Source organism: Equus quagga, chromosome 2 (genome assembly GCF_021613505.1).
Source record: "Equus quagga isolate Etosha38 chromosome 2, UCLA_HA_Equagga_1.0, whole genome shotgun sequence".
Lineage (NCBI taxonomy): Eukaryota > Metazoa > Chordata > Mammalia > Perissodactyla > Equidae > Equus > Equus quagga.
The window spans coordinates 29,190,947-29,215,140 of record NC_060268.1 but is presented as its reverse complement, the minus strand read 5'-3'; the positions used below and the strand labels follow the sequence as shown (position 1 = coordinate 29,215,140).

Below are 24,194 nucleotides of genomic sequence, written 5' to 3'. Positions count from 1 at the left end.
CGGATGTCCCAAAATCTTAAGTTCTGTCACCAACACTGTTAAGTGACTACCACCTGAAATACGAGTTGGAACAGCTTGTATTAATGAATCCTCAGTTTCCATCATCACCTCTGGGAAGAGGAAGAGATAAAGAACAAAATAATCTATTTTCCCAGAACCAGGAAGATAGTTTACCAAATGCCATCCCACTGGTCATGTTTCAATCTTAGCTAACAATATCTAATTTGGTCACTTGAAGCTACTCACATTCATATGCTGGCCACTAACTTCTTCCTATTCACAGTGGACACATCTCCCAGGTCTTATTTATTTTAGCACTTCTCAACATACAGTCTCCTGACAGTCAAAGACTCTCCAGAATAGTCGCTCAATAAATGATTGGTGAAAACGTAGTTTTAGCAAATCATTATTATATCTTAAATTCTAATAGTCATCTGCCAGAAATTTCAGAAAGGGTATAGGTAAATTTTTTTTCCATTTAAATTTCTTTGTTTTTCACCAAATAGAGGAAAAACTTAGTGGGATTTTAAGAACTCAGACAAAAGGAGGTAGTGAAAGTAGCATTATTACCTCTGCAAATGCGTCCTACTTTAGGACAATGACCCTCAGACTATAGAATGTGCCACATATCTTTCACTTCTCTTTACGTAAAATATATCTGTTGACCAACTTCCTCATGGCTGTCTTTACTTCCTTGTTTCGCAATGTGTAGATGATAGGATTAAGTAAAGGGAATATCACAGTATGGAACACAGACACCACTTTATCGAGGGAAAAAGAGTCAAATGGGCGAGCATAAATATAGATGGATGGCCCAAACATTAGCACCACAATAGTGATGTGAGAATAGCAGGTGGACATGGCCCGGCCAGTACTCTCACTTGAGCCTGAGTGTTTCTTGAGCATGGCCAGGAGGAAGGCATACGACATTAGGAGAGCAATGAAACACACCACAGAGATCAGACCACTGCTAAAGATCATCACTAACTCCTCCGGGAAGGTATTGGCACAGGCAATCCGAACAACCTGCGTGATGTCACAGAAGTAACTGTCTAACTCATTGGGCCCACAAAAGGGAAGTTGAACAATGAGAGCCACCTGTATTATAGAATGAATGAAGCCCCCCATCCAGGCCAGAGCCACCAGAATACAGCAGAGGCATCGATTCATGATGGCACCATAGTGGAGGGGGCGGCAGATAGCAGCATAGCGGTCAAAGGCCATTACTGTGAGCAGGAACATCTCTGAGGCCCCAACAAAGTGCAGGAAGAAGAGTTGTGCAATGCACCCGCCAAAGGAAATTATCTTCCTTTCCACAAAGAAGTCTACAAGCATTTTAGGGGCTGTGATGGAGGAATACCAAATGTCAAGGAAGGCCAAGTTAGCCAACAGGAAATACATGGGTGAGGTCAGATGGGGGTCAAGCCTGATAGCACAAATAATAAGAATATTTCCTGGAAGAATGAACAAATAGAAAGATAGAAATATAACAAATAGGACTAGTTGCACCTCCCGAGTCTGGGCTAAGCCCGTGAGAACAAATTCTGTCACCCTGGTGTAATTTGCAGGTTCCATTTCTTCGCTTTTTTTCATAATATGGCTATGAAAAATTAAAAAATTATAATTACTCCAAATAGCATTTAACTAGAGTTATATTACAGCTTTCAAAATCATCAGATGTTCTCTGTCATTAAGAGATTTCATTTTACATTTCATAAACCCAGATAGGGAAAGAGCAAGTGACCTGAAAATTAGAAACATCAAAACCATATGAAGTGTGTCAAATATTTGAAACCAAAATCTCAACTTGTTAAGGTTATTAATTTCTATTTTTTATGAAACTCAGCAATGCACTAATCCTTCCCCAAACATCGACCTTAGTAAGCAATATGTGCAGCTTCTTCTGAGTTTAGCCAGATTTTAGGATGGTGATAAGAGATGCAGCCTGTTCCTTCTAGATTGTTTTGTTGTTGAGAAATCTAGCCAGTTTGGAAACTTAGGCTTACAGTCTAATATCAAGTATGCTGATCTGGCAGTATTTTAGTTTTCATCTATCAGAGATCCCAGGGCTTCATGTGTAGTGAACGGACATTTTTTCCTTAACGAAAGTCTATACAGCTTAATACTTGGTAATAGGTAAGCAGCCACAATATACAACAATGCAAGGCCCTATATGAAAATTCTTCTGGCTGTAACCAGACCCCATTACTCTACTGGCCATGCATTTTGCCACTGTTTCAGGAAGGTAAGAAGAAGATGTAGTGATCTGACAAATGAGTATGCTTGCCAGCCACCATCCAAGCTGACCCACTCTGCAATTTCAAGGTGACAGTAGGAATAAGACTATCCCTAAAATTTTGCTTAAGGTCTAGTACTGAACCTAATACCACTAGATAGAATAAAACTCATCAAATAAAAATAAGATCATCATTCACTTTACCAAATATGCTTCCTCTCTTAAGTAAGGTAAAACTTCCACACCAAAGTAAGCATTTCTTGTAACCAACAGCCAGTACTAAAGGGTTGCTTCTGTTCTACTGATGTGCTATTTTATAATATTGCCTCTCCTCAGGAGATAAGCATAGAAAAACAAAGTTAAGGTTCTATAAAACCAAATAGATGTGACAATGTCCAGGTAGTAAAGCTTAGATATACTATTGACTGAAGAAATCCAATGTTTCTTTCTTGAACTTACTCACTCAATTTGTGCATAATTTTAACCAAACACAGATATCTAACATCCAAATATAACATGTTGTAGAAAGCACTGTATTATAAAGAAGGGATGGCTCGCTACAAGTAAATAGACTGGGAAAAAACTAGTGTTTGCCAGGAATCTGATTCAAGAGGCAGAAAAACAGAAACACTTAGAAAACTCAATATTGTGGAAGTATTTGGCAAAAGGGTAAATATTCCCAACCCCTGAATAGCCCAGTGTGGGCCTCAGTGAGTTAATTAACTATCTTTAGAGATAGGGAAATTTAAAATTTGGTTTAGAAAGATTTTAATAAAAAGTAAGATAAAATTGCCAGTTTTCAATCTTCAACTTTCTTAGTAACGTAGATATCCAGAATGACATACTTCCTAGGATCCCAGAAAGCAAGGTTTTACTCTTCTTACCTGGAGAAGTGCCCCATCGGCTCCATGACTAAAAACACAGCAAGTATGTAATTGCAAAATCACAGCATTCTGCTTCTTTACTTTCACTCATGTGTAAACTCTGAGTTTCCAGCAATCAAACATATCTCTACCAAAAGCATAGGGAACACTATGATTACTCAGTTAATTTGGATATTTTTTGAACAGATGGAAGTGATTAGGTTACTTGTTCTTAATAAAATAATTGTCCTCTTGTTACTGAAAGGAGATGAATATTTCAATGCAGTAAATACTACTACAAGGCACTAAGCTTTTTTTATTTTCGTGGTGGATACTGATAGGATAATTCTGATTATTGTCACAAAGATCACTCAGGCCTCCTGTGTCTCATTCTGTATTCATCCCATCAAAGAGGAAGAGAAAATGGCACTCATCTAGAAAGAAAGAATCTAGGTGAATGTGTGTTGAGGTCTTAGAAGAAACATATACTTCAGATATTAAGGAATTGAAAGAATCATTTTACCATAAAAAGTGTCAAAGTGGTTTATTTCTGTACCTCCATGTCCAAGATATGACATAAAATTAAAAACTAATGAAGTATTCTTCCATTAAGAACCATAACTTACCTGATTTATTCATTAGAAAAAAAATACAGAGCATCCATCCCTCCTCACCCTTTGATGAATGCCTCTTTCCTCCACTCCTCACAACCATTAAATTGAAAAGGGACATATTACAGGAGCATCCCATTCCAATAGTCAAGTGGCCAACAAAGCTCCCTATTCCCCAAGCCAACAAGACTCAGCCACTACTCATCTCTCACACACACACACACACACACACACACGGCACTAAACCATGCCACTTCCTCAATGAAGGACCAACCAACACATATATCCCATACATGAACATGACCATGGCCTGAAATACCATAAAACCCACAACAAATATGACCCTTGCCAGCATTTGTGATTTAATGATTGTCAAAATAGAAGTTTACACATGGCATTGAAAGCACTATCCCAAAATATATAGCTTCTGTATCACTTCTATGAATTATTCATTGTTTATTCAACAGCATTTAGGGAGTATGTACTATTTGCTAACTGCTGAGAAAACAAGGAACAAGGAAGACTCAGTTTCTGTCTCACTGAAATTCTATTTTAGAAATATAGACAGACAATAAATAAGTAAACAAACAATAAGTAAATTAATGGAATATAAATAAGTCAATGAAATAATTACCACTATTGATGACAGACAAGCATGAAATAAAAAGGGAATTATGATAGAGAATAAATGGTGGCGGCGTGTGGTGGTGATGGCTTTTTTAGAAAAGTGTCTTTGAATTGGTGACATTTCAACTAACTTTGAAAGTCAGAAGAAAAGTATCTTAGGAATAGAGAACAGTAAATACAAAGACATGTGGCAGGGAAGAGTTCCTAGGAAGAAGACCTGTGACTGATGGAGGCACAATAACAAAATAAAGAGACAGTCACAGACCAAGTAATGTAGAAAATAATAAGAAAATTGGATTACAACAATTCAAAATATTTTAGAATAAAATCTAGAGAATAGCTTAACATGATTTGAAATTTAGAAATATCACCCTGGTTGCTATGTCAATAAATTCAAGTGGGACTACAGGGGGAAAAATGATGGGATAAACTGAAGATAAGCAACTGCTATTTAGAGAAATAAATTGTTTGTTTAGAAAATACTTAGGAGATGTAATTGGCAGGATTTTACATTGAATTTTACGTTGTATTGTCATACTACCAAAGTCAGATGGAATTTGAGCACCATAATGGCAAGCTTTTAAAAAATTTGTCTTTATATAAATGAGATTCTCTGCCTAAAATGAGGTTCATCCAGTGCATTCTAGGTCATTAAATAAAATCTGACTGAATCTACCATAAATATTTGGGAATGCCCTGTCACACTCTAAGAAAAGCTTGGGATTGTGTCAAAATCCAGAGCAAGGAATTATGTTTGTGGGGAATTCTTGGGGAAGATAAGCCATCCACGGAGACTGAGTTAGGACATTTCTTCCCAAGGCTGCCATTTGGAAGGGGACATCTATTCAAAACTAGTGCTTACCCTTAGAGCAGCTGGATCAGTTGGTCAAGAGAGCTTTCTTTCATCCTGCATTCACTCACCTACACCTCCCAAGTTTCTAGGTGCAAGGCAGCTCCTCTTTTGTTTCCTTGCTATTTTTTAAATAAAAATTGTATATACTGAAGGTGTTCAACCTGATGATTTTATGTATATATGTGTATATATATACACATAGTGAAATGATTACTACCATCAAGCTAATTAATGTATCATCTCTTCACATAATTATTTTTTTCTGTGATAAGAGCACCTGAAATCTACTCTCAGCAAATTTCCAGTATTCAGTATATTATTATTGACTATAGTCATCATTCTTATGTTAGATATCTAGAGTTATTCATTTATCCTACATAATTGCAACTTTGTACATTTTCACCAGCATCTCCTTATTTCCCCCACCTCCTTGACGCTAGTAACCACCATTCTACTCTCAAATGATTTGTGATATATATTTATAATGGAATATTATTCAACCTTCAAAAAGAAGGAGATCTTGTCATTTGCAACAATATGAATGAATTGGAGGACATCATACTAAGTGAAATAAGGCAGACAAATAGAGAAAAATACTGCCTGAACTTACTTATATGTGGAATCTAAAAAAGTCTCGTCCTCTTTCAACAACATCTAGTGAATTCCCATTTTGTACTTAATCTGTAGGGATGTAGTATCTGGAGGATGACTATAGAGATACAGAGTACAAAGACCCTCCTTGTAGGTGAGTGAACTGTGAACTCTACTCAAGGGAACCAATGCTTTGGGGAAAAACAATCTGTGCATAAATTCTTCCTTACTAACAATGCAGTGTTCATCCATGTCTGGCCAAGCTCTCAGTAATCACAGATAGAGTAATTGTCTTGCCAATTTGAGAAATTTAAGGAGGCTGTCACATAGATCCTGAAAGAGTAAAAGATTAAATGACTTAACAGATGCTGGGTTACACTCATACAAGACGCTTTTAAAAAAAAATGCTATCATCCATAAACATTGTCCGTTCTCTTTCCTTAGATGAAGATGTGAATGAAGAAGCCAGTATCTCATAGAGGAGAAGTCACTCATCCTAGCCCTCACTAACAACCAAAAAACTCACAACTGAAAGAAATGTTTTCAGAATCTCCTTCAATAATTTCAAAATGAAGGATTAAGCTGAAACTCACAGACTGGAAAAATGGAAGGAAAGCTATATTGATGAAAGCGAAGAAAGCTGTAAAAGAAAAAGGAAGTTATTAGTCTTGTAGTTCTTCTGAGGACCAAAACAGTCCATCTTTATGGGTTACATTGTCACCAGTGGGATATTCATTTATCAAAAGGCAAAAATTAATTTTATAAAACAAAAAAAAAGTGTTTATAGATTCAAGTGATGATTTATTGAAAACGCTTCCTCAGAGAAGAAAGGCACTTTAGCCTTTCAACTCCGCTGCTCATGGGAATAAAGGTGAAGGCTGTTAGTAGAGCTTCAGCCTCACCGAGCTACGGGAAAGAGCAAAGGAAACACTGAGAAATGGGCACTGAGGTCAGGCAGGAGAGGGAGCTTGTGGGTAAGTACAGCAGGAAGGTACTAGATTTTTAGAAAATAAAGATACATGACATTTATTTTTAGAGAATATTCTCCCTCAGTAAGATCTCTATTAGAGCTCATTATTTTAAAAAGGTATTTTTATAACAGTGGGAGAAGGAATCACACAAACAAGTCATTATTTGAAGGCTTTTGTTTTATCTTTACAACTCATAAATGTTGCATACAGACATACACATACATTATATTAAAAAAATCTCTAAAATCTTCACAAATAATTGAATTTTAGAAAGTGTAGGGTACTTATCTGATGCGTACTCCAGTTTGAGGGCAGCTATAGAGAGCATTGAGTGAGAATTAAGATACTTGGATTCTCATCATAGCCCCACCACCAAAACCTGTGTGATGTTGGGAAGTTCATTCAACCTCCCTCTACCTCAGTTTTTTCCTAGCAATATAAGGGATTTTAACTACAATTTAAGGAATATTCTATTTCTATAATTCCAGGATTCTATGAAAATAAAAGTTGAGTAAGAGTAAAGGTCCCAGAAAGGCAAATTAAGAACAAAGTTGGTGACAATGTGAAGGAACAATGATATAATCAGCATTGTGGGTATATACAACACATAAAATAAATAATTTGAATTGATTTTTCTATTCTTAAGATACCAAGCATACCTATCTTATTCTGTAAGATAATGAGGAAGTAGTGTACAAAAACATCTTCACCATATTGATGGGTATGTGGAGACAAGGGACTTTGAGTCTCATAAATAAACCAGTTGCAGAAAATGCCAAGATGTAGTAATTATCTTGATTTCCTGCATACTTTGCTGCCCACAGTAAACTAGGCAGGAAGAAAGCCTTAGAATCAGAGAAGGGCTGATCTCAATATGACAGTGCTTTGAAAATCATTTGCTGCTTGAGCGTTTCTGGTATAACAGACTTAGATATGGAGTGTGAGCACCTTGGTTCTAACCAAAGCTGACCACTTACTAGTTGTGTGATCCTGAGCAACTTACTTCTCTCTGCCTCAATGTGCCGCATCAGAGCAATGGAGATAATAGCACCTACTTCCTAAGTATTATTGTAAGGATTAACGAGCTAAACCATGTAAGCTCAGAAAAATACCTGGCACATGGCTCACATTTATTTAAATTATAATAATAATTGTTATTATTGTTATTATTATCATTACCGTCCCCTGCAAAATAGCAAGTTTGATAGAGAAATTATCATCCCAATATATGATTTCCAAAATATTACCCTTTACTGTCTGTTTGTACTTATGTCCACATTATTGCCAACTTCTATCCTTGGATCTGGCAGACTAAAAACAAGTCTAAGAAATAATTTGAAGAGGAGGACAAGAACATCTGACTTCTAAACACTACCACCTCTTCCCACTTTTCCCAGACTATAGTCCTCTGTAACTACTGATAAATCACTATTAGTAAATCCCCCAGAAATTCTCAGAAGGCCTCCTTTCAAAATGCTGAAATTTTGTATGAATAATTTCTAAAAAGCACCATAGAAATTTGGGCTCCCATAGTAGTCTTCTGTTCACATCTCCAACAAAAACTTTACTCATTTTATTATAATTTTTCAGTTTATGTTTTGATCAAAATATAGCAGAAACACTGAGCCCCTTGAGATCATGAAGAATGTCTCACTTATATATCTAGTGCCTAAGATAGCTCCTAGCACACTATGGTCCTCAATATATGTTTGTTGAATAAATGAATGAATGCATAATTAAATGGATTCTTAAATGAATAAATTAATTAACTGAGGACTTTGTAAAAAAAAGTTGTCAAATAGTTCCAAATTTAATTGTTTTATTAATTCATTTATTGTTTTCTGATTCTGCTTCATGATTCCTGACTTTTTTCCTGGGATCCTCTTTTAAAACATCCATTCTATCCACATTAATTTCAAACAAGAGTCTCTTTGCTTTTAAGTTTCTTTTTTTCCTTCATTTCCAAAGTTATTGCTACTACCAACTCCAATCCCTTCAAAATTAAACATCTAAAGCTCCATCTCCCCCATCTTCTTCACAATGGCCAAACTGAAGAACCATCATAAGTCAGATTTTCCCTGACTTCATTTCAGGGGTAACAGAATTCAAATTTTGGAAGGTTATTTTAATGATTTGGCATTCTATGAAAACCCATAAAAATAAGAACGAGTTCCTCTTTTTTGGATTGTTTAAGAATGGTTCATCTGGTAAGTATGAGATGATCAAGGTGTCTTCTAATTGCCCTGCTCAGTCTTGGGTTTAAAATGCCTTAGTGGTGGTGATGAAGCAAAAGAAAAAATAGTTTGTTCACTAACTCGAAGGTTAAGAACGGTTCTATATAATCTCCACTTTTTCCCTAAGATTTTTCCTTACTTGAGTTTTCTTATTCTTATCACTATTCTCTGAGTATTTTACATAGTTGTTCCCATCATTATATCCATCCTATTGTCTCAAAAATAGAGTGGTTTATGTAAATATTATAACACCATTCTTCCACCTACCAATTACTATACCAGTCTTGGTGTAGTCAGGGACTGTAGAAGGGTTAGAAGGTGCCTCTTCCCCCATCCACAACAGAAAGCTTTGTCTTCTATATTTTTGTATATATCAGCTCCTTCTCTGATGTAACAATGAGCTAACTAGCACCATGGGTTGTAACTAAGAAAATCAATTCTCTGGAGGCCAGGGACAGCCAGCTAGGAATCAAAGCCCTAAGAGAATAATTTAAAAGTTGATGCATGCTTCATCCAAGAAGCATAGAAACACATCTGAGGTGTCCAGAACAAGTAAGGAAATGGATAATTTCTCTGGATTAGAGGTGGAAAATGTTATGATGTGTGATATGTCCTCTAGAACATGATGATTTCCAATTCTACTGTCCGAAAGGACTGTATCACTTAGAGATGTTAGATCCTTAGAAAAATGGAAATATGTCCAAATCCAAGATTAATACTTCATGAATTGCTTGAACAGTTTGCCCATGTTTGCAATGAAGACCTTAATATTTATAACTTTTATTCAAAGCCTTCTACATGTGCTTAATTAGTCTACTACATGTCAAACACTGTACAAGGCACCAGGCATATAATGATGAAAAAACAGAAATAGTCCTTGTTTCTGTAAATCAACATATAATTGACCTTCTCATCTATGAATCCACAAATACCTGTCTATATCTCTCACCTACAAATGTTATGTGATAAATAGCATTAGGTTCTATCTCAATTTTATTCTATCAGCCTGATCTCCATCTCATATCTTTCAGAAAATTCCCCTCCTAATCTTCATATTATACCCTCAATGGCCATAGTTGATATTTGTGAATGATGAAAGAATTACCTTTTAATTTAAAAAAAATGCCTCCTCAATGATCCATGAAAACTCTATCAGATATTTACCCATATACTGCTGAAGACTGTGTTTAAGTTTAAGATGAAAAGACTCAGAGAGGGCTTAAAATGTAATTTGTTCTGAATGGCCTCAAAGGGAAAACCAGAACAAATGTGTTTTTTTAGAGTCTGATTAAACACAAACATTTTCAAAAGTTTATCTTATATTCAGTTTTAAATAGTTGAAAAACTTCAATTCAGCTTCCTCCAAATTTTTATTAAATGCTCCTGAAGATACAGAAATCATAAAAGTGTTAGGTTATCTAACAGTCCATTAGATTATCACAAAAGTAGCAGAAAAATCCAGGTCTCTTTCCAACTGCCTTTTTATGTAGAAGGCTTCCTAATTCCATTTCCTTGGACAACTTACTATCGCTCAGAACTTAAATTTTCTTATCTGAGAACTAGAGATGCTAAGAAGATATAGAGTTATTATGAAATAAAATTGAGAAAACACATGTCACATGTCCAGTACAGAATCTGGTGCATATTAGGGGCATAAATTATAATCTTGGTAGTAAAAAAAAGAAACAATAAAAGTGTCAATAAACCTAATAGGTAATGTATTCTACCTTCAGTAAGAATTAATGTTATTAATTAATAAGAAAATAATGCTCAATTAATTTTTTTAAATCTATCTAGGTTTTAGTACGTAGCATGCCCTAGAACTTCTTCACAAAATGGAGACCAATTGAAGAATTCATGGCACTTGCCCTGGGTCAGAGTACCTAAATATCAATCTTATCTTTTCTTTCCAAATGCTCTCTGACAGAGAAACAATCACAGCAGCTGAAATTTCAGAAGACAAACTAAGCAATGTTAGAAGTGGGCCATATCTAGTCCCTACAGTTAAAGTGGGGTAAATACAAGGTAAGACAGGAAGGACTGTGATAACAAGACATGCTAGCAGATTGTTTTTCTTGTGTTAGATTTGCTTAGAAAATAGAATCCAGCAGTTAAGATAGGAGAAAGATCAATAACGAAGTAGAAGCACATAAGGTTAAAGCAAGTCAGTTCCTGGAAACTGGATTAGTTAACGAAACTTGTTCTTCAAGTATATTTTTGAGAACAGGATTATAGAGACATCCAAGCAGGATATAGAATCTTCATTTCTTGTTTGAGACTGAGTTAGAAGAAAAGAATCAATAAGAGACTGATAGAAAAGCAACTAAGACAATGGAAAAGGAAGAATACATGAAGCATTCAACAGAAGACTATATTCTTAGAAATGTTCTAAATGAAAATTTTAAAAATTAAGAGAGTTTTAGGCTTACATCTTACACAGATATTACATTTAATTCCCACTGTCACAAAAGGTACTATATTTTATTTTATTACTTTGGTTAAATATTCATACAAAGTTTGATTGACAAGCATGACAGTATGCATCCATTTTTAACTATATTTTAAAACTCTAGAATTTACAGTATTTTAGCCAACATTAACATGAAAAGTAATAACTAAAAAAATGCTTTAATTTAACAAGCACAAAGGACTTATATGAATAAATGACAATTCTCTGCTGAAATATATCAATAATTTTAATAAATGGAAAGATATAACATGACCCTAAATAGACAAAAGTAATACTGAAAAATAATCATTTTCCTTAATATCTAATGTAAACAATACAAATCATATTTTGGACAGAATTTTTGAGATACTAACAAAATTATTATAAATTTCAGTTGGAAAAATAAATATACTAGAAAAATCAAGAATATTTGGTAGGCCAAAACTATTGAACCATGAAGTTATCATGTAGTACTGTCACCAAAATTGAAAGATATATTAATGAAACAAATACAGCAACATATCTGAGACATCATAAAATTTGGTAGGTGACATTAGATATTGGAACAAATTAATTTGGAGATGACAAATAACTTAATAAATTGTGTTGGAACAACTTGCTAACCAATTTTACTCCTACATAAATTGAAAAAGAGTTAAATTTCAAAAAAGAAACTACTAAAAATATAGAGTAACTATGTAAATTACCTTGGAATGAATAAAGACTTCCTAAGGATATTCCCCCAAACAAAAGAATCCAAAAGAAAAACAATTATATTTAATAATATTAAGAGTTAAAACGTCTCAAACTCCTCCAAAAAATAGAAAAGGAAAGAACATTTCAAAACCCATTTTATGAGGTCAGCATTACCTGACACAAGTACACCACACATACAAAAATTACAGGCCAATTTCCCTGATGAATGTAGATGCAAAAATCCTCAACAAAATATTAGCAAACTGAATTCAATAAGATATTAAAAGGATCATACACCATGATCAAGTGTGATTTATTCCAGGGATGCAAGCGTGGCTCAACATCCACAAATCAATGTGATACACCACATTAACAAAATAAAGGATAAAAAATCATATGATCATCTCAATAGATGCAGAAAGACCATTTGAAAAAATTGAACATCCATTTATGACAAAAAAAAACAAATTGGGTACAGAGGGAACATACCTTAACATTAATAAAGGCCATATGTGATAAGCCCACAGCTAACATCATAATCAATGGTGAAAAGGTGAACACTTTTCCTTTAAGAACAGGAACAAGACAGGGATGCCCTAATAAGAGCAATGGAAGTCTAACCAGAGTAATTAGGCAAGAAAAAGAAATAAAAGGCATCCAAATTGGAAAGGAAGAAGTACAACTATCATTATTTGCAGATGACATGATATTATATATAGAAAACCCTAAAGACTTAACCAAAAAACTGTTAGAACTAAGTGAATTCAGTTGAGTTTCAAGATACAAAATTAATATACAGAAATTCATTGTTTCTATACACTAAGAATGAACAATCAGAAAGAGAAATTAAGAAAATAATCCTATTACAATTGCATCAAAAAGAAGAAAGTACTTCTTGCCAAGATGGCAGCATAGGCAGACTCTGATTTCATCTCATGCCTTGAATAAAACCAGGTTACAACTATTTTTGGAAAAATACCCTGGATACAAAACTGAAAATTCGATAAAAAGAACCCCCACAACAAGGGGCAGTCCTGACTAAGGTGGAAGAGGCAGAAATTCCTTCTGGAGAATTGGAGAGAAAAATATCCACCTTCAGGAATAGCAGAGTTTCTCAGTCAACCTGGTGGGAGCCACCCTAAGGTATGCAGCCCTCCCTGGAGGAGTGAGGACCTGAGTGGGGACCTGACACTGATATAAGCATCCATCAGACTCAGCACAACTGAGACATGGGTCTTACTATCTGGCTTTCTTGGCTATTAACTGCAGCAGGGAATACTCCCCAGAAAAGCTATCAGACGAAAGCCGAAAAAACCCGGGTCTTAAAGGGGCCCACGCATAAACTGACCCATCTCAGAGAGCAACCTAAAATCACCACAAAGCAGGCTGACAGTATTTGGTGAAAAGAGACTCACCTGGTAGGCCCTGGGTGCATCTTGGTGAGAGGCGAGACCTCTCTGGAGACTGAGACGTGGTGGCCATTGTTGTCACCTAGTCCAGGCATGCTGACACAGACCCCATCTGATGCCATTGAAGTTCTTCCCCTGGCCAGTTAGCCCAGGGGTCTGCCAGACCCACTAGAGTACAGATTTAATCTAGTTCAGCCAGGGAAGGCAACCCACCCTAGGGACCAGCCCCACCCAACAGCAAACCCTCAGGCTACTTGTCAGCCTGCATTGACTGAGTGCCTTGATCCTCTACAGGCAGGTGAGTTTGTCAACCTCTGTGGGGCAGGGCCTGTGTGAGGACCAGGTGAACTGTCAGGGGTGTGGGTGGAGAGGTGGGGAGTTCTGTAGTGGGGCATCAGGGCATGCTCCAGGGGGTTGGGAAGTGTGCACAGACCAGGACTGTGTTGAATGTGTGTGGGGACCTGTGGGGGGTGAGGCTTATCAGCAGCAGAAAACCTGTGCTTCACAAATAGCCATAAAAAGGCTCAGCCCCAACTTCCAAAGCCTTTAACAATTTAGTGTTCCATGCCTGTGGCTAGCCCCACTCAACTGCACTCCTAAGAGAACTGACAACAGCCTTCTAGGCCTGAGGCCCATAGCAACTGTAAGCCCCTGAGCCTAGCAACCAGCTACACTGGGTACCTACCCTATTAACAGGAAAACTGCAACAGGAGTGTGCTGTTAGACCTTGTAGCCAATGGTGCTGAGGACCCCCAAACCAGATTTACAAACAGCTGGCCAGGGAATGAAAGACTAGACTCCCTGGGTACCTGCATTAAAAGCAACTCTACCACAGCAGAAGGACACAAGTAGCCCACAAAGGGGTCACTCCTGGATCATTTGGATGAGACAGAAGCACACTACTGGGCCTCAAAAGGCATCTCTTACATAAGGCCAATTCTCCAAGATCAAGCGACATAGCCGACTCGCCTAATACATAGATATAAGCACAGAGAATGAGGCATAATGAGGAGACAAAGTAATACATTCCAAGTAAGGCAACAGAACAAAACCCCAGAAAAAGGAATAAATGAAACAGAAATAAGCAACCTACCTGACAAAGAGTTCAAACAAAAACTCATAAGGATGCTCACAGATATTGGGAGAAGACTGGATGAACACAGTGAGCTCGTCAACAAAGAACTGGAAAATATAAAAAAGAACCAATCAGAAATGAATAATACAATACTGGAAATGAAAAATTCACTAGAGGGACTCAATATCAGACTGGAAGATACAGAAGAATGGATCAGCAAGCTACATGAAAGACTAGAGGAAATCACCCAAGCTGAACAGAAAAAAGAAAAAAAATTAGACAGAATGAGAACAGTCTAAGGAAACTCTGGGACAATATCAAGCATGCAAACATTTGGATCATAGGTGTCTCAGAAGGAGAAGAGAGAGACAAAGGGGCAGAAAATTTATTTGAAGAAATAATAGATGAAAATTTTCCTAACCTAAGGAAGGAAACAGACATCCAAGTACAGGAAACACAGAGAGCTCCAAACAAGAGAAGCCCAAAGAGGCCCACATCAAGACACATCATAATTAAAATGTCCAAAATAAAGGATAAAGGGAGAATCCTAAAAGTGGCAAGATAAAGGCAACAAGTGATATACAAAGGAAATCCCATAAGGCTATCAGCAGACTTCTCATCAGAAACCCTACAGGGAACAAGAGAACGGCATGACATATTTAAAGTGCTGAAAGGAAAAAACCTACAGCCAAGAATACTCTATCCAGCAAGGCTGTCATTTCAAAATGGAAGGAGAAATAAAGAGCTTCCCAGACAAGCAAAAATTAAAGGAGTTTATCACGAAGAAACCAGTTCTACAAGAAATGCTGAAGGGACTTATTTAAGTTGGAAAGCGATGACCACAAATAATGATAAAAAAATATTTTAAAAAACACCCAAAAAACAGGCAATAAAATTACTGGTAAAGGTAAAAATACAGTAAAGGTACCAGATCAACCACCTATGAAGATAATATGAAGGTTAAAAGCCAAAAGTACGAAAATCACCTATTTCAATGATAAGAGGGTAAGGGATAGACCCACACAAAACAAGAGAATAGATATGATTTCAAAAATATAAAATGTGGGAGGAGGGGAGTGAAAAAGTAGAGCTTTTAGAAAGAGGTCAAGCTAAAGACTCTATCAAAAAGAATAAAATACCTAAGAATAAATTTAACCAATGAGATAAAAGACCTGTACATTGAAAACTATAAGACATTGACAAAATAATTTTAAGAAGACATGAATAAATGGAAAGATATTCTTTGATCATAGACTGGAAGAACTGATATTGTTAAATGTCCATGCGTGCTAAAGAAGTACACAGATTCAATGGAATCCCCATCAAAATTTCAATGACATTTTTCACAGAAATAGAACAAACAATCTTAAAATTTGTTTGGAACTACAAAAGACCCTGAATAGCCAAAGCAATCTCAAGAAAGAAGAACAAAGCTGGAGGCATCACACACCCTGATTTCAAATTATATTACAAAGCTATAGTAATCAAAATTGAAAACTTCTCAATTACAAACACACACAGAAAAAGAAGTGACAAATTTAAAACCATTAAAAAAAAAATACCTTTGAGGCAAATAATGAAAGTAAAAATAAAATTGCGGTAAGTCCAATATATAAGAAGAACTTAAGAATCAATAAACAAAAGACAAAAAACAAACCCTGAAAATTTTAAAAATCAGCAAGGGAACTGCAAATGTTTCAGGTGGGCTTAAGTCTGGCTGGAGATGACCACAAATATATATACACTTAAGGTTAGCTCATGTTCCTAATTTAATTATCCAAAGACATAAAATCTCATTAGAAGGAAGGTGATAACACACAGCACTGGCAAATATAATTCCCCTTGACTTCAGAACTCCTAATATTGATAATACTGCCCACCTTTGGTAGTAACATCAAAGATCTCAAATACTAAATTCTTAAGGATGGTGTATGACAGGGGTCCAGTTTTATTTTTCTGTATGTGGATATCCAGTTTTTCTAATACCATTTATTGAAGATACTATCATTTCCCCATTGTGCCTTCTTGGTGCTTTTGTAGAAAATCAATTGACCATACATGGGTGGGTTTATTTCTGGCCTTTCTACTTTGTTCTATTGATATGGGAGTCTGTTATTATGCCCAAACCACATTATTTTGATTACTATAGCTTTGTAATATAGCTTGAAATTAGTAACTGTGATGCCTCCAGCTTTGTTCTTTCTCAAAATTGCTTTGGGTATCCAGAAGAATTTTAGGATTGTTTTTTCCTATTTCTGTGAAAAATGCCATTGAAATTTTTATAGAGATTTCACTGAATCAGTAGATCACTTTTGGTAGTATGGACATTTTAACAATGTTAATTCTTTTGATCCACGATCACAGAATATCTTTGCATTTATTTCTGTCTTCTTCAATTTCTTTCATCAATGTCTTAGAGTGCTCAATGATCTTTCACTTCCTCGGTTACATTCATTCTTAAATATTTTATTCTTTTTGATGCTATTGTAAATGGGATTGTTTTCTTAATTTCTCTTTCTGATAGTTCACTGTTAGTGTATAGATACCCAGGTGATTTTTGTACATTGATTTTATATCCTGCAACTTTACTGAATTTGTTTATTAGTTCTAACAATTTTTTGGTAGAGTCTGGGATTGTCCATGTATATAATATCATGTTATCTGCAAATAGAGATAATTTTATTTAAAACAACTCAAAGTGGATCAAAGACTTAGACGTAAGACCTGAAACTGTAAAACTCCTAGAAGCAAATATAGAGAAAAAGTTCCTTGACGTTGGCCTTGGCAATGATTTTTTAGATTTGACACCAAAAGCAAAGGCAATAAAAGCAAAAATAAACAAGTGGGACTACATCAAACTAAAAAGTTTCTGTACAGTGAAGGAAACCATCAACAAAATTAAAAATCAACCTATGGAATGGTAGAAAATATTTGCAAACCACATATCCAATAAGAGGTTGGCATCTAATATCTAGAAGGAACTCATACAACTTAATAGCAATAAAACAAATAATCTCATTAAAAAATGGGCAAAGGACCCTCAGAGACATTTTTCCAAAGACGACATAGAAATGGCCAATAGGTATAGGAACAGGTGCTCAACATCACTAATCATCAGGGAAATAGAAATCAAAACAACAATGAGGTATTACCTCACACCTGCTAGGATGGCTATCACTAGAAAACAAGAAAACAAATGCTGGTGAAGATGTGGAGAAAAGGGAACACTTGTGCACTGTCGGTGGAAATGTAAACTGGTACATCTGCTATAGAAAACAGTATGATGTTTCCTCAGTACAACGGAACTACCATATGATCCAGCAATCCTACTTCTGGGTATATATCCAGAGGAAACAAAGTCATCATCTTGAAGAGCTTTTTGTACTCCCCTGTTCCTCAAAGCCTTATTCACAATAGCCAACACATGGAAACAACCTATGTGTCCATTGACAGATAAATGGAAAATATTATTCAGTCTTAAAAACGAAGGAAATCCTGGCACTTATGACAACATGGATGAACCCAAGGAGCATTATGCTAACTTCTGCCCTATATTGTCTCATTTTTTTAAATTATTACTTCTAGTATGAACTCTGTATTTCTAAATAAAATGCCCATATTGTTATTTCTTATAAATTCCTTTTAAACATCATTGACTTCCTGTCATGGCAAAATGAGAATTTAGCTCACCAATATAACCCTTTCTAAAGTCTTTTCTTTCCATCCTCCAATATAATCACATCAATTTTTAAAATTAAATAAATAGTAAGAATAATATTATGATTATATATTTTTTCTCTGTAAGGCCAAGTATTGAATAATAATTATATTTCCTTTTTTCCCCTAAATTAGTAGTTATGTCATGCTTCTTTTGGAAAATGTTCTGAAAGTCTTCCCCCCACTAGACCCTCTCACTACCCCCCTGCTCCTGAATTCTGCCCCAAGTGATGACCTTTATGGATTTTATCAACAAGGGTCTTCTGCCATCTGTTTTGTGGTTATGTTCAGCCAGTGACATGCCTTGGAAGGTGATTCAAGAAAGGAGAGGAAGCTACAAGTATTTATTCCCTTGACCTCCTGCAAATTGTCCTTCATTAAAGGTCACTGCTCCTCTCAAATGGCTACCTTAAATCTCTCTTTTCTGGCTTCTTCCAGTCCCTTCAGGCATAACGCTGTTAACAGCTCTGCTGCTTCTAACACCTGGTTATGGCACTGTCTCATGCTATACCTCCATACCTACAGTTGTATAGATGGGCTCTTTGTGAATGAACCATCCTTGAATTATCATATCTTGACTGTGTCATCAGTTTTCTATTCTAAATGATATAGATAATTTCCTTAAATATATCAACTTATTCCATCCAATTGACTATACATGTATGAGCAAAATGCTCCAACACCATCTTAGATAATACAAATACCCACTATCCTCTCTCTGTTTTCTGAAGCCTCCCTTCCTGGGGTTTCTATGTTTCTGCTTTCACACATCTCTATTAGATCCTATTGCATCCTATGCCTTCTGCTTATCTTTTTGGCAGCATATTCTCATTTTAAGATTGCAAATATTTTCTCACATCAATTTGAAGATATGAATGGTTTTTTAAAGTCTATTTCTTCTTTTGTTACCTTTGATTCCACCAGAGTCCTTTTGGCCTTCCTAAAGGCTCACTTTTTTCCTTAAATGTGTTATATATATTAAAGAATAAGACACCAAAAATTTGACTAAAACCTCTCGACCAATAAAGCAGAACTCGCTAATTGGTAGACTTCTGGTCAGGGTTCCAGTTGAGAGGCAACACTTCCATTTGGGATCTTCAAAGGCAGAATGTGAAAGACTTTTCTCTAATACCCTTAACTTATTAACACAAAGATGTCAATATTTATTTGTGAAGCACACACCTGTGTGAGCATATGGGAGTGAGATGTGGAAAGAGTGGATGGGAGATTGAAATATTCCTTTCTGTTAATCTCCTTATGGCCAGACCTGAATCCCATGATCTCCTTTACCTGGTGTCCTGGCATCTCAAACATGTCAGGGATTCTGAGAGATAAATCTGTGCATTTCTTCTCAGTATTCCTTGCAGTTGGTAGAGTTAGCCTTCTCTACTCTGCCAAATCAATTACCACACCTTTGTCTTCTCTTATCAAAAGATCTTTTGGAATCTTTGGTCTGCATCTAACTTCTGTCCTGTTTTCTTTGTTCTTGTGAGTCTAAACTTTTTTCCCCTTTGTTATTGTTATTATTATCTTATTTAGATCTTAGGAAGGAAAAGTGAAACTAATGTAGCCTGCCATTTTAAATATAATTTCAGTGTAGTCATTGTTTATTTTTAAAAATTAGGTACTTACAAGAGGGAGAGAATGATCCTTTTCACCGAAGAAAGGTAATATGAAAAAAACTATAAGGAAATGCATCAAAATCTTCATGGTAATCATGGATGGAAGGACTATAGGGTAGAGAAACCATTTTAAGGAATTTTCAAATGTCTCACCCACCAGCTACTGTTAACATCATATTGTCCACCCCCAGCTGCAAAGGAGAGACTGCTAAATGCAATATTTTAGCTGGGTCACCATAAATGATGTCAAGTCTCTGTCACCAGGGAAAAAAAGAAACAATAGATATTGGGGTGACAAATGGCAGATCCTGCCACAAGTATTCATTGTGCAGCCATCTCTGTGTTATATATGGAAAGTAGAAAAGAAATAAGATTCATTATTTATATCCTTGATAAGTTTTGGAAGTGAAATAAAATCCATTAAAAAACAAAAACCAGAAAAACCCGTGTCTGATTCTCTTTTATAGACTACACACAGGAGTATTTAAGGCACACAGAAAATAAACATTGGATGAAAATCATCAGAGAATTCTTAAAAGATATGAATTATGAAACAAAATCTACAATGTTCCTCAGATTAAAAATGGCTTTTCTGAAGTATTGAGAAAATCCAGCTATTCTCCAACTTTATTAAGAACATCACACAAACAAATGTGTTTATTTTGTTTTTTCCTTTATAAAACTGAAAACAATTTTACCTAAAAATTCATAATAGAAATACATCTCCTTGACTTAGTCATTTCAATAGTTCAAATATCAATTCATTTTAGATACTTTAATCTATTTTATGTATGGCAAAAAAAAAAAGATTGCCTTCAGTAAAAATATTGTCATAGTACTGGGGTGACAGACAATATTCAAGTTCTTCAAGAGGGTCTTTAAAAAAATTCTTCCCCTGCAAGATATGTAAAACGCTCTCTCTCTCTTTTGTTTTTCCTGTATGGAAATCATCCTTTGGGCAGTTTGTCAGTTTATATCAACTTCTTCATTGGATGAAGTGTATTTTTCTATGTCACATTTTCTGAATTTGTTATACTTATCTCTTTATGAATTTATTGCCTTTACTAGATTATACAATATTTGTGGGAGAAGACTAGGAAAGAAAGAAAGGAAAAAAAAGAAGGGAGGAGGGAGGAAATGAGGGGAAAAAGAAGGCAGCTCCTGGGAAGTCAAACTTCTTTTTTTTAGGAGAAATGATCTGATTCCTCAGAGATAACTTTCCCTTGAAACCTCATTCTGAATTATTGAATTATAGCTGAAGATAGTTTGGTTTAAATTGAAGGGATCTAAAGCAGTTAAATGAGATACTGTGTAGGAGTGTTTCCAGTAGGGAAAGGTTTAAATTTAGCCCACCCAAAGGCAGAGAAATAAAATAGCCTCAAGTTATTTCCTGTTAAATGAAAAATACAAAATGGCTGAATTTTAGAGACTATTCCTTAAAAGTATTAGTAAGGTAGGGACCATGAAAGTTTCAGCTAATTCTCTGATTTGCATTTACTACAAACTATCCCTTAAACTTTTCCTTCAAGGAGAACTTGCGACTCCATAGTCGTTTCATGGCATTCTTCACACCCTCGTTCCTCAAAGTATAGATGAGTGGGTTTAGCATTCGAGTGATGGTAGTATAGAACACAGACACAGCCTTATCCAGTGGGAAAGTAGTGGATGGACGAAGATAAATAAAAATACAAGGGACAAAGAAGAAAGTTACTACAGTCAGATGAGATCCACAGGTTGAGAGAGCCTTATGCCGGCTCTTTGCAGACCGCTTCCGAAGACTAAATAGAATTACTGTGTAGGAGGCCAGAAGAATGAGGAAACAGCCCAGAGAGATTAGACCACTATTGGCAATCACCAACATATTTACCAGGGTTGTATCAGCACAAGCAAGTTTTAGGACTGGGTGCACATCACAAAAGTAGTGGTCAATGACCCGAGCATTGCAGAAAGGCAGCTGAAAGGTCAGGAGGGTCTGAAAAAAGGAATGACCCAGGGCTCCTAACCAGGACAGTGATGCCAGCACAATACAAGCATTGGCACTCATGATGGTGGTATAACGAAGAGGTTGGCAGATGGCGGCATAACGGTCAAAAGCCATGACAGTCAAAACAAAAATCTCAGCGCAACCAAAAAAGTGGAAGGTAAACATCTGAGTTACACAGCCCCAGTAGGAAATAGTCTTTTTCTCAGAAACAAAGTCTTCAATCATCTTGGGTGCAGTGGCTGAGGAATAGGCAATGTCTACAAAGGACAGGTTACTGAGGAAGAAATACATGGGTGTGTGGAGTCGAGGATCAGAAAAGACTGTAAGCAAAATGAACAGATTTCCCACTATGATCACGATGTAGAAGAGGAGAAATAGGGCAAAGAAAATCAGTTGCATTCTGGGATCTTGGGAAAGTCCTAGGAATGTAAACTCAGTGACATTGTTGACCACTTGCATGAGGACCCAGGCAGAACTGGTTGAGTGGCTCTGGTTCTCTGTAAAAATAAATAAATATTATAAACTATTGTAAGCATGGTAAAGCCTAACAGAGACAGCCTTATGAAAATATTTAAGTCATGCATAACATGGTAAATTCTTAATATTTCTTGAATACAGTTAGTGAATATTTTTCTCATTATTAATTTTCTTACTACATCATTGACTCACATTTGATTTTCTGTTACACTTAGACCTACAATTCCATTCTCCAAAACAAGAATCTAGAGAATATGAGTTTTTTCTTTCTATCGGATTTACTGCTTTTCCTTAAGCATATACCTCCCTTCTCTTTCTCTCATCGGAAATCCTTTTGGGGAAGAAAAAGCTTAAATTAATTACTAAATTGATAAATTAATTTTTCAGCCTTAAGATAAAAGCCAGAACTCAGAATCAGAGCTCTGATGTCAAAATTCTTAAAATTTTTAAGTGAATCTTTTTAATATAATATACACAGATCAACTTTAGAAGAATAATGTTCTATTTAATCAAATGCAGAAGACTCAGTTTCCAGTTTCTAAATTAGATTGGAAGTTTCAAAACAATTAAAAATTAAGTCATGTTTAATGACTGAGAACAACATATACAGTGGCCTCCTGCTTATCAACAGCTCGTGCTTGTAAATCACATTGGGTGAGTTTGAGTCCTAAGCCTTGGCCTGCATGTGAAACTTCCACTTTGCTTGCCAGTAAGGAATACTTGAGAAGTGGTCCAACTATAGACAGAAATATCTTTTCCTATATTGCTCTAAAGAGTTGAAAAGTTAAACAATTATTGAGGTTCCCATTATCCTCAATCTCTTTGCCTTGAAAAAGCCCTCTGCCCTTGTAATCATAGGTAAGAATTAGGAATAAAATTTCCCAAACAGATAATGCTATAAATGGTAGTTAAAAAAATAAGTGTCTGATACAGTTTTACAAACCATATACAGGAATGCTTAAGGCATAGAGAGAAAAATATTAGATAAAAATAATCAGGGAAGAATTCTTGAAAGAGATGAATCATGAGACAAGATCTAAAGAAGTCCCTTGGAATAAAATGGCTTTTCTGAAGCATTGCAAATTATTAGGTATCTTCCATCTTTACTAGAAAACCTCTTTTCTGCATGGATAGTTTAAAGAGGACTGCCCAGAAGCTGAGTGATTTCAGTTTGAGCACCTCACCAACCGGATAACTTTAGGTAAATCAATCTGTTTTCTCTAAATCTTGGTTTTCTCATTTATAAAATATGGATTATAAAGTTTTTTACCTCACAGAGCTGTTACAAAAATAAGATGAGATATCTATGTAGTTTTTTTTTTGTATTTATGAAGAGTTTTACTTTATAATTTGAATCTACAAAATGGGATCTTTCTAGTAAATAGAATTTGCAATTTTATCTATTTAGCTGTTATGTAAAAATTATATAGACAAAAAATAGAGAATATTAAAATTCATATATAATTTTATTCCTGAGAAAATAAACTATAGTATCTGATGATTTCCATTAAAGAAATACCATTAATAGTAGTTAATATTTACTACACACTTTATTATGTGCAGGATTGTATCTCATTCTATTCTCACAAAAACATTTTAATATTTATCTTCATTTTACAGAACACCAAAGTTTGAAGTTAGGTGAATCCTCCAATATAACACAGTCAGTGAAGGGGCTGGTATTTGAATTGTAGCCTCCCAATCCCATGAAGTACACATCCCCTTAAATAAATGATAGAAAGACAGAACAATGAATAGGAAAAAGATGATGATAATGAT

General features: G+C 35.5%; 2 protein-coding genes across 2 annotated transcripts; both read right to left on the bottom strand.

The window, feature by feature from the left end:
• Positions 1 to 633: 633 nt before the first annotated feature.
• Positions 634 to 1,593, bottom strand: LOC124236384 (olfactory receptor 4M1). Its single transcript, XM_046655353.1, has one exon. The coding sequence runs from the start codon at positions 1,591 to 1,593 to the stop codon at positions 634 to 636; it is 960 nt and encodes a 319-aa protein (XP_046511309.1).
• Positions 1,594 to 21,458: 19,865 nt separating this feature from the next.
• LOC124234871 (olfactory receptor 4S2-like) lies at positions 21,459 to 22,397 on the bottom strand. The gene has a single exon (XM_046652374.1). It carries the CDS (start codon positions 22,395 to 22,397, stop codon positions 21,459 to 21,461), a length of 939 nt encoding a protein of 312 aa, XP_046508330.1.
• Positions 22,398 to 24,194: the final 1,797 nt, after the last annotated feature.

Bases quoted from the DNA above. Each gene is read 5' to 3' on its own strand.
- LOC124236384 (XM_046655353.1), bottom strand. From the start codon at position 1,593: ATGAAAAAAAGCGAAGAAATGGAACCTGCAAATTACACCAGGGTGACA.
- LOC124234871 (XM_046652374.1), bottom strand. From the start codon at position 22,397: ATGCAAGTGGTCAACAATGTCACTGAGTTTACATTCCTAGGACTTTCC.